The 20,074-nt window shown below is 38.0% G+C and overlaps 1 protein-coding gene across 2 annotated transcripts in view; it reads left to right on the forward strand.

Moving 5' to 3' along the window:
- DDX50 (DExD-box helicase 50) overlaps positions 1-20,074 on the forward strand; it is a 32,537-nt gene that overhangs the window by 11,428 nt on the left and 1,035 nt on the right. Inside the window, exons 8-14 of one of the 2 annotated variants that reach the window (XM_082673597.1) lie at positions 3,207-3,356; positions 12,196-12,357; positions 13,581-13,700; positions 14,452-14,525; positions 14,749-14,908; positions 16,586-16,720; positions 17,814-17,858. In XM_082673597.1, the coding sequence (XP_082529723.1) occupies positions 3,207-3,356; positions 12,196-12,357; positions 13,581-13,700; positions 14,452-14,525; positions 14,749-14,908; positions 16,586-16,720; positions 17,814-17,858 (846 nt within the window). The remainder of the gene's footprint in view (positions 1-3,206; positions 3,357-12,195; positions 12,358-13,580; positions 13,701-14,451; positions 14,526-14,748; positions 14,909-16,585; positions 16,721-17,813; positions 17,859-20,074) is intronic. The other variant, XM_082673598.1, reaches the window with a different exon arrangement.

Genomic DNA, 20,074 nt, shown 5'->3' on the forward strand with positions numbered 1-20,074 from the left:
ATATATGTCACTTTTACATTTGACAGATGTACATATATGTGTATGTAAATAAAAATAGTCCAGGTGAACAAGAGTATAATCTATAAATACAATGTAATGGTTAAAAAGAATGAATTTGACTCATAAAAAACAGATTATAAAATGATAAGTACTGAATCATACTATTTTAAAAAATACACAAATAATCCTAAATGGATTTTTAGGTATTTATGTACAAAGTTAGGTGGGAAGGATAAACATCAAACTAATAATGATGTTTACTTCTGGGAAAGAGGACTTTTATAGTATGGGATGGTCAAAGGAAGCTTTTTGTATATTTTGTAATGGGTGAAAGTTTTACATTAAGAACATAAAATGTATCAGTGAAGAAAAGTTTATTAATGGGACTTCCTTGGTAGTCCGGTGGGTAAGACTGTGCACTCCCAATGCAGGGGGCTTGGGTTCGACCCCTGGTTGGGGAACTAGATCCTGCATGCATGCAGCAACTAAGAGCCTGCATGCCGCAACGAAGATCCCGCATGCCGCAACTAAGACCTAGTGCAGCCAAAATAAATTAAAAAAAGAAAAGAGAAAAGTTTATTAAGGACACTTTCAAACATGTACAAAAGTTGAATAGTACAAAGTATCTGATGTACCCATCACCAGGCTTTAACACTGATCTTTTCTATACCCCCATACATTCTTTAATCCTTACATTTGAAGCAGTCCAGTCATCATTTCATTTTTGTATAATTATATATTTTTTTAAAAGAATAAGGCCTCTTTAAAAACAAACAAAAAACCACAAAGTTACCATCATAGTAAAAAAACCCAATTTTTTAATATCTTTAAATATCTAGTGTTCACATTACCCTAGTTGTCTTTTTTTTGTAAATAGGTTGTTTGAATATGGATTCAAGTAAGATCCTTATATTGCTACTAATTTATATGTCTTAAGTCTTTTTTTATCCATGTGTTGAACGTTTATTCACCATCATTTTTTTTAATTGAAATATAGTTGACGTACACTATTTTGTTAGTTTCAGGTGTACTGCATAATGATTTGATATTTGCATATATTTGTGAAACGATCACCACAATAAGTCTAATAACCATCTGTTCCCATACAAAGTTGTTGCAATTTTTTTTTTTTTTTTTTTCGGTACGCGGGCCTCTCACCGTTGTGGCCTCTCCCATTGCGGAGCACAGGCTCTGGACGCGCAGGCTCAGCGGCCACGGCTCACGGGCCCAGCTGCTCTGTGGCATGTGGGATCTTCCCGGACCGGGGCACGAACCCGTGTCCCCTGCATCAGCAGGCGGACTTTCAACCACTGCGCCACCAGGGAAGCCCCTGCTGCAATATTTTTGACCGTATTCCTTATGCTGTATATTGCATCCCCCTGGCTAGAAGTTTGTACCTGTCAATCCCCTTTACCTGTTTCGGGTCCCCATCTCCCCCGCCTGCACTTTGGCAACCACCATTTTGTGCTCTGTATCTGTGTGTCTGTTTTCATTTTGTTTTGTTTTGTTTTTTAGGATTCCACATATAAGTGAGATCATACAGTATTTGTCTCTCTGTCTGACTTACTTTCTAGATTCATCCATGTAGTCGAAAATGGCAAGGTTTCATTTTCTTATTGATGACTGAGTAATATTCCATTGTATGTATACTCCACATCTTCTTTATCCATTCCTCTGTTAAATCCTTTAAAATACAGGTCCCTCTGTCCCTTTTTTCTTTGCAATTTTTTATTGAAAAGAACTGATCATTTGTCTTACAAGTTTCCCATAGTCTCAGTTTTGCTGATTTGCAGCCCTGTGGTGTTAGTTAACATGTTCCTCTGCTTTCATTTTCCTTTGAGTTGATGGTAGATTGTGAGGCTTGATCAGATTCAGGATCTTTTTTATTTTTATTTTTGAGAGGTAGGGAGGAAGAAGCAAGACTTTGACATACCTGGTACAAATGATTCTTAGTTTCTTCTTTGTGCTTATCTCTATTTTCCCTGTGTTATGTAATTAATTGTTTTAAACAATGTTACTGAGATATAATATGTTAAAATGCACAGACTTAAAATGTTACAGTATATTTTTTCCCCAACATTTTATCATGAAGATTTCAAACAGGCTGAAAAGTTGAGAGAATTTTACAGTGAACACGCATATACCCACCAGCTAGATTCTGCCATTAATATTTTGCTATATTTGCTTTATTGCATATCTTCTCATCCCTATATCCATCTTATTTTTTTATTTATTTCAAATTGCAGAAGTAAGTATAATTCCCCATAAGTATTTTAGTTTGCATATCTTTAGCTAGAGTTCAATATTTACAATTTTTTTATTGACGTAAAGTTCACATAACTAAAATTAACCACTTTGAAGTGTACCATTCAGTGTCATTTAGTACATTCACAGTGTTATACAACCATTGCTTCTATCTACTTCAAAACGCTTCATTACCCGAAAAGGAAATCCTATAACTATTAAGCATTTACTCCCTATTCCCCCCTTCTCCTAGCCCCTGGCAACCATCAATCTGCTTTCTGTCTCGATGGATTTACCTCTTCTCGTTATTTCATATAAATGTAATCATTACAACATGTGGCTTTTTTGTGTTGGGCTTCTTTTGTGTAGCATAATGTTTTCAAGGTTCATCCACCTAATATTTACAATTTTTGAGATAAGATTTACATACAACAGAATGCAAAATTTTAAGTGTACATTTGCTTCGTTTTGACAAATTCATACACCTGTGTAACCCAAACCCCTATCAAAACAAAGAATATTACCATGATCCCAGAAAGTTCGCCTGTGCCCCTGCCCAGTCCCCGTTCAGAGGCAACTACTGTTCTGCTTTTTTTCCATCATAGATTATAGATTAGTTTTGCCTGTTTTAGAGCTTCAGACAAATGGAATCATATTGTGTATACTCTTTTTCTGTAAGGCTTCATTCACCCAGCATATGTTTTGAGATTCATCCATATTGTTGCATGGATCAGTAGTTGGTTCCTTTTAATCACTGAACAGTATTCCACTGTATAAGTACACTACAATTTGCTTATCCTTTCACCTACTGATTGCTGTTTTCAAATGGGGTTGGGGAGAATCGTTGTCTTATTGTCTTCCAGGAAGGCCAGTTCTTGAACAAATAGAAAAAACAATGTACAAGAGAAATCTTTTTCAATAATTTTAATGAAGCAGATATTTGATATTTTCTTTCTTCAAAGCATCTGGCCATCCAGTGCCACTGGTCTCAGAGGCCAGCAGTTATTGGAGATGTCCTTCAAGTCTACAGTGGGTCTGAAGGGAGGGCTATTATCTTCTGTGAGACCAAAAAGAATGTAACTGAAATGGCCATGAATCCACACATAAAACAGGTAAGTCTTTTTTCATGCTTTCTCTAATTGAGATTATAGGTATGAATCACTGAGCAAAAAAAAAATCATGTCCTTTGTGGACTAGGTTTGATAGTCATTCTTGGAATTGAGTCTCATTCAGAAAGAATTTATAGCTAGCTTCTCATGATCTGTTAAGTCAGGATAGAATTCTGTCCGTTTTCATCAGAAGTTTTCTTAAAACTTTGCAAATGTGATCTTGAAAATACAAAGAGTGAAACAAAATGAGTTTCTATGGGTAAGAGTGGGTAATATTTTAGAGTTGGGTATAAAAAGAATCGCAAATATTTATTGAATGAATGGATCAGAACGCTAAATCCATGTGTTTTTTGCTGTTAACTTTTTATAGTAGAAAATTTCAAACTTATACAAGACATACACAGAAGTTGACAGTGCAATGATGTGTTCGTTTTCCAGCTGCAACAATTATCTTATTTCATCCAAATGCCCACTCATTTCTTGCTTCTGAAATTATTCTGAAGCAAACCGTAGATAACATGTTATTATGGCCATAAATATTTGGGTACGTATCTCTAATGGAAAAGCATTATTATTGTTTTTTTAAATTTATCCTTTTGGTTGCACCATGTGGCGTGTGGGATCTTGGTTCCCCAACCAGGGTTCGAACCCGTGCCCCCCTGTAGTGGAAGCGCGGGGTCTTAACCACTGGACTGCCAGGGAAGGCCAGGAAAGGGTTATTTTTTTAAAAACTCATAATACGGGCTTCCCTGGTGGCGCAGTGGTTGGGAACCTGTCTGCCAGTGCAGGGTACAAGGGTTCAAGCCCTGGTTCGGGAAGATCCCACATGCCACAGAGCAACTAAGCCCGTGCGCCACAGCTGCTGAGCCTGCGCTCTAGAGTCCGCGAGCCACACCTGCTGGGCCTGCGTGCCACAGATACTGAGGCCCGTGCATCTAGAGGCAATGCTCCACAACGGGAGAGTCCACTGCAGTGAGAGGCCCGCGCACCGCAGCAAAGAGTAGCCCCGCTTGCCACAACTAGAGAAAGCCCACGCACAGCAACGAAGACCCAATGCAACCAAAAGTGAATAATAAATAAATTAAACAAACAAAAACACTCACAATACTGTTATGACATCTAAAAAATTAATAGTAATTAATATCTTCAAATATAAATTAGTCTTCAGATTCTCAGTTGCCTCATACATGCTCTGTTTTCTGTAGTTTGTTATTTGGAACCTGGATCCAAATAAGAGTCGTTTTTTTTTTAATTAATTAATTTTTTTTGACTGTGTTGGGTCTTCGTTGCTGTGTGCAGTCTTTAGTTGCGGCGAGCGGGGGCTACTCTTCATCGCGGTGTGCGGGCTTCTCATTGTGGTGGCTTCTCTTGTTGTGGAGCACAGACTCTAGGCGTGTGCTCTTCAGTAGCTGTGGCATGCGGGCTCAGTAGCTGTGGCACACGGGTCAGTAGTTGTGGCTTGCAGGCTCTAGAGCGCAGTCTCAGTAGTTGTGGCGCACGGGCTTAGTTGCTCCGTGGCACGTGGGATCTTCCCGGATCAGGGCTCGAACTCGTGTCCCCTGCATTGGCAGGTGGATTCTTAATCACTGAGCCACCAGGGAAGCCCCAAATAAGAGTCTTGTGTTGTGTGATTTCATTAAGTCTCTTCAATATATGGATTCTTCCATCTGTTTTTTTCTTGTAGTTCTTTTTATTATTGTTTAAGAAACCAAGTTTTCATAATCTAGAGTATTGCTTCCCTGTGATATCATTTAACATGCTCTTCTGTTTTCTGTATTTCCTATAAATTCAGGTTGGTTTGTTTGTGGCAAAATTATTTCATAGGCAGTGGTGCACTTCCATCAGGAGGTATATAATGTGTAGTTCTTTCTCTTTTTGTCATGTTAACATTCATTGATAATAACACTCTTGGTCCTTGTGTCAATGCCTCTCCAGTTTTTTGTTGTTGTCTGTCACTTGTTATCTAGAAGATTCCCAAGGAAGGGCTCATGGAAACAATATTCACTATTGATAATAGCTTGTTTGTAACTTTATACCTTAAAAATAATTTTGGATGGATATAACATTCTTGGTTCACATTTTCTTTCCTTCAGTATATTAAATATGTTTTTCCATTGGAATAAAGCATACTATAATAAAAAGTCTGATGCCAGTCTGATTTTTTTTTCCACCTTATAAGTGATTTGGTTTTTTGCCTGAATACAAAAGCTTTTTTCCTTTTTCTTTAAAAATCAGTAGTTTTACTAGAATATATTTTGGTGTTGTTCTTCTGAGTACACAGTGTACACAATTTGTAGTTTCAAATATATGTATTTTTTAATTGCAGCAAAATTTTCTTGAATCCTAATTTATTGATATTTGGTTTGTCTGATTGCTTTGGTTTTTCTCTTTAGGGACTCCTGTTATATGTATGTTGGCTCTTTTTTCCTCTATCCTTTGTCTCTTTATCTCAGATCTTTTTTATCTTTTTCTTTATTTCAGTTTTCAAAATTTTCAAAATTAAGGCATCATCTGTTGTGTTTAATCAGTCTTGTATTTCTTCCAATATATTCTTCATTTATGAAGTCTTTGTCTTTTGTTTCTACTTTTTTTTTTTAAATAAATTTATTTATTTATTTTTGGCTGCATTGAGTCTTCGTTGCTGAGTGCGGGCTTTCTCTAGTTGTGGCGAGCAAGGGGTACTCTTCGTTGCGGTGTGCAGATTGCAGTGTCTTCTCTTGTTGCGGAGCACGGGCTCTAGGTACGCGGGCTTCGGTTGTTGTGGCTCGCGGACTCTAGAGCGCAGGCTCAGTAGTTGTGGCGCACGGGCTTAGTTGCTCCGCGGCATGTGGAATCTTCCCGGACGGGCTTGAACCCGTGTCCCCTGCGTTGGCAGGCAGACCCCCAACCACTGCGCCACCAGGGAAGCCCTGCCTCTCTTATTTTTGATAGTGTTTAAGGTACAGTCTACAAATTATATCTCAATAAAGCTGTTAGAAGAAATAAAGGTCTCCCACTTTCTGAGCTCTGGTTGATTTTCCCCTCACTTTTATCTGGGTCATCTCTTTCCTTTGTTTCTGGGATCCCTGGCATCCTCAGTTTGGATTCTGGGTCCAATAATTTCTCCTCAATGTGGGGGCACTTTGTCCTGGCAAGGGATCATTGGTTTGTTAGTTTTGAAGGTTCATGTGGGCCCAGGATGTTCCAGCCTCTTTCACACCTTACCTCTGTCTCACAGTTACCCTTGAATGTGCAGAAATTCTCCCAGTTTCAGCTGACTTTCTCAAATTGGCCCATTATACTTTCCAGGGAGTATCTGTTCTTAGGACTAGCAAGTCCCCCCCTCCCCTTCACCCCTAATACATACAGGTTTTGTCCCTACCTGCTCATATTTTGGAAACCATGAAAATACCTTGTCACTAAGTTTTGTCATAGATCTTTGTGGATTTTTTATTTTGTCATCCTAGTTGCCCTGTTTTATTTATTTATTTTTATTTTTGGCTGGGTTGGGTCTTTGTTGCTGCTGCGCGTGGACTTTCTCTAGTTGCGGCGAGTGGGGGCTACTCTTCATTGAGGTGTGCAGGCTTCTCATTGCAGTGGCTTCTCGTTGCAGACCACAGGCTCTAGGCGCACGGGCTTCCATAGTTGTGTCATGTGGACTCAGTAGTTGTGGCTTGTGGGCTCTAGAGTGCAGGCTCAGTAGTTGTGGCTCACAGGCTTACTTGCTCTGCGGCATGTGGGATCTTCCCAGACCAGAGCTCCAACCGTGTCCCCTGCCTTGGCAGGCAGATGCTTAACAACTGCGCCACCAGGGAAGTCCTGCCCTGTTTGTTTTTATGTGAGAACTGGAGATTCAAAGACAGTGCAGCCACAATCTTCTCCAGTATCATTTTAACTAATTGTGTAACTTTAGCTTTGTATCCAGTAAAAACAGAGAGTCTAAATAGTGAAAGAATGTTTAAGAGTAGTTAATTTACCTTTCCTTTCTTTGCTTTAGAACACTCAGCAGCAGCTGTCTTGTAGAGCTATTGTTTTTTTTTTGTTTGTTTGTTTTTATAAATTTATTTATTCATTTATTTAATTTTTAGCTACATTGGTCCTTCGCTGCTGCACGCGGGTTTTCTCTAGTTGCTGAGAGCGGGGGCTACTCTTCGTTGTGGTGCGCGGGCTTCTCATTGCAGTGGCTTCTCTCGTTGTGGAGCACAGGATCTAGGCGCATGGGCTTTAGTAGTTGTGGCACACGGGCTTCAGTAGTTGTGGCTCGTGGGCTCTAGAGCACAGGCTGAGTAGTTGTGGTGCAGGGGCTTAGCTGCTCCACAGCATGTGGGATCTTCCTGGACCAGGGCTCGAACCTGTGTCCCTCGCATTGGCAGGTGGATTCTTACCCACTTCAGCACCAAGGAAGTCCCTTACTTGTACTTTAAATATTGGCATTCCTCACAGTTCTAACCTCTGTAATTGTTTCTTCTCACTTAACATATTCTTTCTGAGCATAGTGATTAGTTGCAGTTTGGAGTCTGACGGATCAAGATTTTTTTTTCTTTTAACTTTTTTTTTTTTTTTAATATTTATCTATTTATTTGGCTGCACTGGGTCTTACTTGTGGCACGCAGGATATTTTTTAGTTGTAGCATGTGAACTCTTAGTTGCAGCATGCGGGATCTAGTTCCCCGACCAGGGATCAAACCGGAGCCCCCTGCATTGGGAGTATGGAGTCTTAGCCGCTGGACCACCAGGGGAGTTCCCAGATCTGGATTTAAATCCTAGTTGTGTTACTTACGAGCTGTATAACCTTGGGCAAATAACTTCCTATTTCAGTGCCCCTGTTTCCTTTTTAAAAAGTGGTATTAGGGACTTCCCTGGTAGTCCAGTGGTAAAGAATTCGCCTTCCAGTGCAGGGGACACAGGTTCCATCCCTGGTCAGGGAACTAAGATCACACATGCTGTGGGGCAGCTAAGCCCGCGTGCCTCAATTACTGAGCTCACATTGCCTCAACTAGAGAGCCCGCACACCGCAAACTACAGAGCCCACGCGCTCTGGAACCCACGTGCCACGGCTAGAGAAGAGAAAAACCTGCATGCCACAACTAGAGAGAAGCCCGTGTGCCGCAACGAAAGATCCCGCCTGCTGTAACTAAGACCTGACATAGCCATAAATTAATTAATAATAAATCTTTTTTAAAAAGTGGTATTAAAAATTTTTTCATACTTTTAAGACTTAAATTATCATTTAAAGTATTTAGTATAGTGCTTTTATAATAAGCAGTCAATAAGTGTAGAAATATAGAAGTACAGAGATGTGTATAGATAAATATATCTATCTAATCACTCCTGTGGTTCCAGTCATTGTGTATATGCTGATGATGTCCAAATCTTTTTCCAGGTTAGCTCTGTCTCCAGAATCTAGACTTGTGTTTATCATACTGGCCACAGACACCCCAACCCATTGTCTACCTAAAATTGAGTTTATTCTTTTATATGCTTATACCCACTGTCTCCAGCATTCCCTGTTGTTGAATGATACCCATAGTTCAAGCCAGAAATCTACATATCACCCTTGACTTCTCTTCCTTCCTTTTGCCATCCAGGTAACTACAAAGTATTTTAAGATTCTATTTCCTATGGTTTAAAGTGGTCCATTTCTTCCCTACTTCTGTTGCAGAAGCTCAAAATCTGGGAGTCATATATATGCTTCTTTCCCTTATACCTCATTTCTACTCCCTTCACCAAGTCCTCTCAATTTCATATACTAGTATTTATTTTTTTCTTTTTTCTTTTTTTTGGCTGTGTTGGGTCTTTGTTGCTGTGCACAGGCTTTCTCTAGTTGCGGCGAGCAGGGGCTACCCTTTGTGGTGGTGTGCGGGCTTCTCATTGCGGTGGCTTCTCTTGTTGTGGAGCATGGGCTCTAGGCGCGCAGGCTTCAGTAGTTGCGGCACGTGGGCTCAGTAGTTGTGGCGCATGGGCTCTAGGGCACGTGGGCTTCAGTAGTTGTGCACGGACTTAGTTGCTCTGCAGCATGTGGGATCTTCCTGGACCAGGGATCGAACCTGTGTCCCCTGCATTGCCAGGTGGATTCTTAACCTCTGCGCCACCAGGGAAGTCCCTGCTAATAGTTCTTGAATTCATTTACTGCTTAGCCCCTACTTATCTTTCCAGCCTCATCTTATCACACTTTCCCCTTATTTCTGCACTCTCACCATACCTGCTATTTTTCCTGTCACCACAGGGCTCTTGAACTTGTAGTCTGTCTTGCCTAGCAGCTCCCGTCCTTCAGATATCAGTCCAGAGTACTTTTCTGTAAATTCTTCCTTGCCCCAAACTAGGTCAGGTTGTCCTCTTCTAAACGCCCTTTGCCTCTTAGACCCATGCATCTTGAGTTACACTTGTTGGCTAAATTTATTTGTGTGCCTAATTACTTGATTAATGCCCATTTCCTCGACCAGAGTATCAAGACGATGAGGACAGAGAAAGTTTTAATTTTTGTTTGCCATTTTATCCCTAGTACCTGATGTGTAGATTACCACATATTTGTTAAATGAATAAATGGTCATTGCCACTGCCTTGATGAGGCCACTGATATCTCTCCTGAATTTCTACAACAGTCTGCTATCTGAGTCTCCCTAGCTTTTGCCTTGCCCTTGTCTAATATATTCTATACATTGTAGCCAGAATATTCCTTATAGAATACAAATATGTTCATGAAAATTTTCTGCTTACAATTATTCAGTTGTTCCATATTGTCCTCAGGATAAAATTCATATTCCTTTTCAGTCTCATCTCTCACCACTTCTCCTTTTAACTCTGTGCTTCAGCAATACTCAAATATTTGTAGTTCGCCAGAAACATTAATTATGTGTGATATTTCTTCTTTCTGGAACTCCCTAACCTCCTCCTTTTTTTTTTTTTTTTTTTTTTTTTTTTTAACCTGACTACTAGTTCCTTATTATCTGTCAGGTCTCAGCTTCAGTGCTGCCTTCCCTTCAAACTAGATTGAGTTAGGTTCCCCTCTTAGGTATTTCTATAGCACCCTACACCTTCTTATAGCACATATCATACTGTATTGAAAATACTTGTCAACTTGTCTGTCCCAGGGTCGTTTCTTTATGATTGTTCCAGAACCTGGCATAGTACCTGGAGCATAGCAAGTGCTCAGTGAATTCACTCATGAATGCATTATGCTTAGATGCTGCAGTTTAGATACTGTTGGAGTTATATAATTGTTACAAACTTTTAACTTTTAATAGTGGCTAAGAATACTAGGAAATTTATTTGTAATACTAGGAAATTATTTGCAGCATACATGGAAGATCAACCCAGTATAAATTGGTTCAGCTTCACTGAAAATTACAGAAATGTAAATTAGAACAACATTGGGAAATCATTTTTGCCTATTAGGTTTACAAGGATTATAATGATTCATAGTTTACAGGTGGGCGGTGTATATATATATATATATATATATATATATATATATATATGGGGTAAGATGAAATAAACACTCATAGAATGTTGAAGAGTAAATGGGCATAATTTATTCTTTTTAAATTGAAGAATAGTTGATTTACAATATTGTGTTAATTTCTGCTGTACAGCAAAGTGACTCAGTTATACATGTTCTTTTTTATATTTTCCATTTTGGTTTATCCCGGGACATTGAATATAGTTCCCTGTGCTATACAGTAGGACCTTTTTGTCCATCCATTCTATATGAGATAGTTTGCATCTACTAACCCCAACCTCCCAATCCATCCCTCCCCCACCTCCCCTTCCCCTTGGCCACCACAAGTCTGTTCTTTATGTCTGTGAGTCTGGATTTTGTTTGTTTATTTACAACTTCTTTTTATAATATAGTTTTAATTTAATAGCAATAACTATTAAAATGTTAAATGTTCATAATTTTTGACCCAGAAATTCAACTTCTAGATATGTAACCTACTGAAATATACTAAGGGGTCTGCAGTTGTAAGTACAAGGTTATTCGTTGTAGCATTGTTTCTGAAGATGAAAGTTTGGATCCTACCCAAATCAGTAGGGTACTGCTAAAATAAATGATACTGGGAATTCCCTGGCAGTCCAATGGTTAGGACTTGGCACTTTCACTGCCAGGGCCCAGGTTCAATCCCTGGTCAGGGAACTAAGATCCTGCAAGCTGTGTGGCATGGCCAAAAAAAAGATACTGCAGCCATATGAAGAAATCATGTATAATTTAAAAAAATTAAGTAGATGTATATCTATAGATGAAGAAGAATGGCTAAGATATAAAAGGTTTATAAAGCAGGTTGTAAAACAGTACATATATAGTAAAACCCCATTTTTATAGGTGAATACATAAAATTGTATGCTAGGATTTGTGAGGGGTCTGTGTGTCCGTATGTATTTAAAAAATAATATGCGGGGCTTCCCTGGCGCAGTGGTTGATTGTCCGCCTGCCGATGCAGGGGACACGGGTTCGTGCCCCGGTCCGGGAAGATCCCACATGCTGCGGAGCGGCTAGGCCCGTGAGCCATGGCCTCTGAGCCTGTGCATCCGGAGCCTGTGCTCCGCAACGGGAGAGGCCACAACAGTGAGAGGCCCGCGTACCGCAAAAAAAAAAAAAAAATATGCGGAGGAATATTCACCAAACTGTTAGCAGTTAATTAGTAGGAGGCTGATATTAAGGGAAGCTTTTGCATTTTATGTTAAATGTTTTTCTGTAACGTTTGAGTTTTTAAAAACAATAAGCATGTATTTTTATAATTATCAGAAGGTAAGATTTAAAAACAACAGCAACAGAAAAGAGCACAGACTGTATGGTGTCTGGTGCTATGAATTGCAAATATGTGCTATACACTTATTTTTCCTTTTTTTTTTTTTTTTCAAATAGAATGCCCAGTGTTTACATGGCGATATCGCACAGTCACAAAGAGAAATTACACTGAAAGGCTTCAGAGAGGGTAGTTTTAAAGTTTTGGTGGCAACCAATGTGGCTGCCCGTGGTTTGGACATTCCTGAGGTTGACCTGGTGATTCAGAGTTCACCTCCACAGGTAGGAAATAAGATTTTCCCCCCCCAGTTTTATTGAAAAATAATAGACATACATCACTGTATAAGTTTAAGCCGTACAACATGATGGTTTGATTTACATATGTTGTGAATTGATTGCCACAATAGCTTCAGCTAACATCCATCTTCTCATGTAGGTATAAAAGAAGGAAAGAAAAAAAAAGTGTTCTCTCTTTGTGAGGAGAACTCTTGTGCTTTACTCTCTTCACAACTTTCCTATACTATATCATATAGCAGTGTTAACTATAGTCATCATGTTGTACATTACACCCATAGTACTTATTGTTCAACTGGAAGTTTGTATCTTTTGACCACCTTCCTTCATTTCCCTCCCCCCATCCTCTGCTTCTGGTAGCCACAAGTCTGATCTCTGTTTCTATTTCAAAAGTATTCAACTTTTTTATTCATTCATCTGTTGATGGACACTTAAGTTGTTTTCATGTCTTGACTATTGTAAATAATGCTGCTGTGAACATGGGGGTGCAGATATCTTTTTGAATTAAGTGTTTTTGTTTCCTTTGGATATATACGCAGAAGTGGAATTGCTGGATCCTGTGGTAGTTCTATTTTTAATTTTTTGAGGATCCTCCATACTGTTTTCCATAGTGACTGTACCAATTTACAGTCCCACCAACAGTGCACAAAGTTATCTTTTCTCCACTTCCACAGCAGCATTTGTTGTCTTTTGTCTTCTTGATGATGACAGTTCTAACAGGAATACGGTGATACCTCATTGTGTTTTTAATTTTCAAGGAAATGAGATTTGATTTGGAGAAAATAAGAACAGCTATATAAATTGCTGTTTTATTTTTAAGACATTGCTTATATATGAAAAATATGTTATCTTTTCTTGCTCTTAGCCATTTTTTGTTAGTATGATGTTAAATTGATCAGAATCTGGTGCCTTTGCAAATTATTAACCTCTTTATTTGGATTTGAGGCATGGAATCATGCAAGAGAATTATAAAAAGTTGCCATGTAAAGAACCCTGGGATGGAGTGGATAAAAAGTTTTTAAATCCTATACCCTTTATTGCAGATGGGATGTTTCAACATCCCCCTTTGGGATATTGAAAAGAGCAACAGTATTGAAATAAAAATGTTATTATTGATAGTAGTAGTTTTGTTATTTTTCTTATTATTTGGATGCTGGAATGACTGTTTAATTTGCCAGATTTTTAAGAAGAGTTACCTCTTTTATTTTTAGGATGTTGAATCCTATATTCATCGCTCTGGGCGCACAGGTAGAGCTGGCCGGACAGGGATTTGCATATGTTTTTATCAACCAAGAGAAAGAGGTCAATTAAGATATGTGGAACAAAAAGCAGTAAGTAGAGTTAAATTATTTCAGGCTTATTATCTGAATGGTGCTGTAGAAAAGAGATCTTTTTGTATTTGTTCTCACAATTAGATCGTTATAACTTTTCTCAGTTTAAGCTGCATTTGGATGTGAAGCATGTGGAGAGCTAAATTTATATTAGCTGCAAGATCTTGTTTTAATACAGCTTTTATTGTGAAGACAGAAGAGCTGACTTTCTCATTTTTCCCTTGAACTTCTCCCTTGATACTAAAATCAGAAGTGCATTGTGATTTCAGTACCTCTTAGTCCAGTATTGTAAATGGATGAATGTGACATTGTGTTGGTGTAATAGTTAAGATTATGTCGAGTAATGGTACACTAACCAGTTTCTATAAGAAATTACACATTTTTTGTGGTCTGGAGTTTTTGTGGTATTTCACATTTTTCCTATTTTTATGATGGGTGTTTTCATACACTATTTCATATACTGTGTAAAATGAGGATAATAAGAAAAAAGTTGATTGATATAAAGAGCATCCTTTTCTTTAAATCAGCTTTATTTTGCAACTGAAATTCCATGATTGTAACTAAGAGACAATTCAAAAACATTTTTTTCTCTTTCTAGAATTTGTAATTGATGATTTATTAGAAAATCTTTTGATCTGCTAGAGCTTGGAAATCTTTAAGTCCAAGAAATGGAAATTCAACAAACTAGATTAATTTAGGAATTAATTGTAAAGACTTCCATTTTTCTTTAATGTAATTCTTTCATTTTCAGGGAATTACTTTTAAACGTGTAGGTGTTCCTTCTACAATGGATTTAGTTAAATCTAAAAGCATGGATGCCATCAGGTATGCTTTCTGACCTTGCTGAATGATTTTTTTCTTTTGTATTAGGCTATACATCTTTAAGCTCTCCTAGTTCACATATCAGAAAATTTAATCACCAGTTTTACCAGCAGACATTTAATTATATTAAAATACGAAAACGTTTCTCTCTTTTCCCATTCATTCTCTTATCTTTAATTTTTCCCCTTTGTCTTGACCAAGAAAATTTACTATTTTTAAACCATAGGTCTCTGGCTTGCGTTTCTTATGCTGCTGTTGATTTTTTCCGACCATCAGCTCAGAGACTGATAGAAGAGAAAGGGGCAGTGGATGCATTGGCTGCAGCATTAGCCCACATCTCTGGCGCATCAAGTTTTGAACCACGTTCTTTGATCACCTCCGATAAGGTAGAAGTCTGTGAGAAAATTGCATGTGGTTGAGAAGGATTAAAACTGAACCATAGATATGTCTCTATCTGGAGGGAAATATAGGACATCTTCACTTTGCCCAGTACTTTGTTAACCGAAACTTGCATACCAGAACCTAGTCCTCATTTTGTTTGCCATGGAGCCATGCAAATCGAGAAGTAGACTCTGCAGCTAACACAACACCACTGCAAAGTAAGGATTGCTTGTATATGTGGAGGGTGTCTGTGTGTGTGTGTGCGCGCGCGCGCGTGCGTGTGTGTGTGTAAAAAACACCATCTGATCTGTCCCCCTGCCAGTTCAGTATCAGATGTCAAAACAAACCATACCCAGAGCCATATATTCCCATTATAAAGGTATATTTTACTCTCTATAATTAGTAAGTAATCTGTGGGATGATACTTTAGCACTGAGCAAATGCCCTATCCCTAATAACCCACCAGATACTTCTCAAGAAAACATTTAAACCATACTTCTTAAGCAAATATGAAGATAGACTTTTAAAGCTAAGAAGTATATAAGAGGTAATTTAATCCCAACTTTTATCTAATAAAAGTATCCCTCTTTCGCAGATGGGTCATCTATTCTCTGATTAAATATCTTAGCAACAGGGTGTTAGTGGTTTGATATTTCTTTTATGGGTTAAACCAAAATCCGGTCTTTACCATGAATGTCCTGTAGGGTCTTCCCTTGCTACTTCTTTGGCCTCACCTCCTATCACTCTCCCCTTGCTTGTTTTCACTACCCTAACCTACTTGCTGATACTCAAACATAAACTTAATCCTACAAAAGGCCTTTACACTTATTTGTGCTGTTTTGAACGTTCTTTCCTTTTAATAACCTTGGCTCTCTCCTTCACTTCATTCAGGTTTCTACTCAGATACCACTGTGTCAGAGAAGTCTTTTCCTCATCACACTCTAAAATAGCTTACCCCTCCCTTTACTCTCTATTTTCATTTTCTTCCCCTGCTTTATTTTTTTTCATGATTCTTGTTACTATCTGACATTATATATATTTCCTTATTTGTTCACTGTCTCCTCTCCTACCATTATCCAGTGCCGCCATGCCAACCCCCTGCCACACACACACTAGAATGTAACCTCCATGAGACAAAGGACTATTTACTGCTGAATCTCTAGCACATAGAGCATCTCTGGCATATACATAGGGGGCACTCAAATATTTGTTAGATGACTGCCTCCCTATATCTTCTTCATGTTGATCCTTTTGTTGTCCAGTGAAGTTCTACAGAACAAGTAATTTTTGCTTATGTAATAGTCCTTCAGAAGTTTAAAGAGGTTTATGTCCTCTTGTTTTTCCACTCAAAGCTAACTTTGATTCCTTCAGCATTTCCTTAATTCTCCACTACCTTATCTTTTCTGGGATGCTCTAGTTTGTTTAATTTCCTCTTAAAAAACGATGGTTAGAATTAAATGTAGTCTTTACAGCAATGTATAGAAGAATGGTACTTTCAATTATCTATAAACATTAGTCTTCTATTAATATAGTTTCAAAGAAGTTGTTTTCTCAGCAGTCATGTTATACTATTGGCTCATAAGAAGTACATGGTTAAGTCAAAAAGGGCTGTCAAGTTAGAATGTCATTGTCCTGCTGCTGCTGCTTTTTTCCCAAACATAATGTGACTTTTATTCCTTAAGGGGTTTGTGACCATGACTCTGGAAAGCCCAGAAGAAATACAGGATGTTAGCTGTGCTTGGAAAGAACTTAACAGAAAGCTGAGTAGTAATGCTGTGTCCCAAATTACCAGAATGTGCCTCCTAAAAGGAAATATGGTAGGCTTTTCTAGACAACTGCCGTACGATTATAAAGACTAGCAGATTCTTTTTTTTTTTTGAAGCCTAGTGGGATGTTCTCCATGTGTTAGTATGTTTCCACTTGTAAATTTGGGGAGTTATTTAAGTAACTCATTCCTCTAGAAAGCTGTAAAGTCATTCTGCTTAATTTGACTAATATCCGAGTTTTCTGAGTTTCTTCCTTTGTATACATATTACATGTGGTTGTGTGTGTTTATTTTCTAAGGTTAAGTAACTTATAATTGCAACAGCTAAACAGCTCTATTTTTTAGAGAACACAATATTGGTTTTTAAGTGGCCTGCTATTGATTGATAATGAGGATAATAAAGTGAATTAAGTATTTTCATAGAATTATGAAATAGCAAAGTTAAGACCATCTGTAATATAAGTGACTGATTTCTTCTAATGGTTTTGAGAAAAGATGTTACATTTATTCATCTCACTTGACAACATAGGTTCATTCTAGTCTATAATTTATTAGCCCATTTATTGGAAATAGTTATCTTTCTCAAATTTAATACTACTTACCTTGAAAAAAGATCAGTGGCAAGTATGAGACAAATATGCACATTCAGAAAAATTGTGGAGGGGAAGGAAAATATACCAAGGTCCTTAGGGCAAAGCTATATTTGAATATTAAACTAACTTGCAACTTATCAGCAACCAAAACCAAAGAGGAAGCATCTTAGATTACTTCATTCTCGGTATCTGATAAACATTTCAGCACTTTACGAGAGAAAGTTTCTGGCACTACATTTTTAAAGGAGTTTATTAGATGGGTCATTTTACAAGGGACATGGAACATTATAGTGTCTACAAAAACTTTTCTAGAGAATACTGTAGATTCTCAGTAGTAGTCAGTTCTTATTAGATACTGGTTTACTCTTAGATTTAGGAAGTACAATTAGCAGCCATTCTGTGTCATGCATTATTATATATTAGCTGGTTTAGTCGTATAGGCAATCATGGGACAAGCTTAATCTTTTTTTAGCTAATACAAGATTACAAGCAGATATTTTAAAAAATCAACTCATATGCATCTAAATAAAAATTTTTTCATTTTGCTTTTAGGGTGTTTGCTTTGATGTTCCCACAACTGAGTCAGAAAGGTTACAGGTATTTAAATTTTATTTTTAAATAAATTATTTATTTTATTTTTGGCTGCATTGGGTCTTCGTTGCTGCACATGGGCTTTCTCCAGTTGCATTGAGCAGGGGCTGCACTTTGCTGCAGTGCGTGGGCTTCTCATTGCAGTGGCTTCTCTTGTTGTAGAGCACGGGCTCGAGGGTGCGTGGGCTTCAGTAGTTGTGGCTCGCGGGCTTAGTTGCTCCGCAGCATGTGGGATCTTCCTGGACAAGGGCTCGAACCGTGTCCCTTGCATTGGCAGGCGGATTCTTAACCAGTGCGCCACCAGGGAAGCCTGGTATTTAAAAACTTTTGTCTGTTAAATAGTTAAGTATGTTTCTCTAAAAGATAGGGATTAAAAATAACATAGTCATATATCATTATGACATTGATTGAGGCTAAATGCCTAGATCATTTAACAATTCCTTAATAAAATAATAATAAATAATAAATATCCAGTCTGTATCATAACTTAAAACATTTAAAAATCATGAATAATTTCAAACGTGAAAAAATAGAATTGCATACTGAATCCTCATGTACCCATCACCCACCTTCCACAGTTATCAACTCATGGCCAATTGTGTTTCATGTCTACTTCCAGCCACTTCCCCACTCTCTCCTGTATTCTTTTGAAACAAATTCTAGGAAGTCTGTCATTTCAACCATAAATATTTCTATATACCTAAAATATTAAAAACACTTTCCAAAAACACAATCGTAATACCATAACTAAACCCCCCAAAATAATAATTCCTCAATATTATCCAATTTTCTGTTTAAATTTTCCCTCTGTCTCCTACATCTTTTTAAATATAAGGAGGTCCATAAGGTTCATACATTGTAATTTTATGTTTGTCTCGTTTACTTTATAGGTTCTCCTTCCTTTCTCTCTTCCTTTAAAAAAATTTTCCTTGTATTTTATCTGTTGAAGAAAGAGATTGTCCACTAGATTCCTACACTGTGGAATTTGTCTGTTACATCCCTGTGCATATTTATATACATATTTTGAAACAAGAATGGGAGTATTTGGTTTTTAAAGTCTTTTTACAAATTCAGAATATATTGTAAACACATTTCTTTGTCAACTGTATAGTTACTTGTTTTTATTGGCTTCCTGGCATTTGGCCACCTGGGTGGCCAACTTAATGTCCTATTTTCTGACATTTAGATTATTTCTAATACTAATATTCTGTTATAAACAGGTCAGCCTTAAATGTTGGCATAGCTAACTCTTTATGCATTGCCATGTTTGTCTCTTTAAGATGAACTTCTTAAGATGTCTGCTTGGCCAAAAGGTGTGTGTATTTTTAGGGCTTTGGTCATATATTGCCACCAGTGGTGTATGTGGCTGTTTGTCTCTGCTCACTATTACCTGAAGGTATTTTAATATTAACTTGCCTTGGCAACTCATGATCACAATGAAAAACAGTTAATGTAGCTGGATATGACATACCGATGCTCTTATGAGCTACAATGATTTTTTTTTTTTTTTTTTGGCACGGGCCTCTCACCGTGGCGGCCTCTCCCTCTGCGGAGCACAGGCTCCAGATGCGCAGGCTCAGTAGCCGTGGCCCACGGGCCCAGCTGCTCCGCGGCATGTGGGATCCTCCCGGACCGGGGCATGAACCCACGTCCCCTGCATTGGCAGGCAGACTCCCAACCACTGCGCCACCAGGGAAGCCCCTGCAATGATTTTTATATCTTGAGTTGTTTACCCCGATACCAAATTGTTTCCAATGGCTACATTTTTTAGTCCCTGGCTGCTGTTGACAGATTTTTAATCTCAGCTCACACTCCTTGCTTCTGTCAATGTATCTGCTGAAAGCAATGTACTACTTATTAGTGACTTATTCGTTTTGTGCTGAGAAACTGGTGCTCTCTTTTAGAATGTATAAACTGAGTAGGAATTTAGAGTCCCAAAATCAGCCTGAAAATTTCTCCTGAGACTAAAACTTAACTTCTAGAAACTTTTTTTTTGGTGGGGGGGGGCACTGGGGAGGGGAACAAAGCTTTGTATTGTTATGTTAAATTTGAGATTTAAATTTTAACAGGATCGATTTTTTTCATTTTTAATGACATTTATTTTCTTTCTAATTTTACAAGCAGTACATGTTTATCGCACACAACTAGAAACACATGGAAGAATAAAGTAAAAAACAACAAGCACTCATAATCCTCACCCCCCAGAGATAACCACTGTTAGC

This window comes from Grampus griseus (assembly GCF_964374135.1).
Source record: "Grampus griseus genome assembly, chromosome: 16".
NCBI classification, from domain to species: Eukaryota; Metazoa; Chordata; class Mammalia; order Artiodactyla; family Delphinidae; genus Grampus; species Grampus griseus.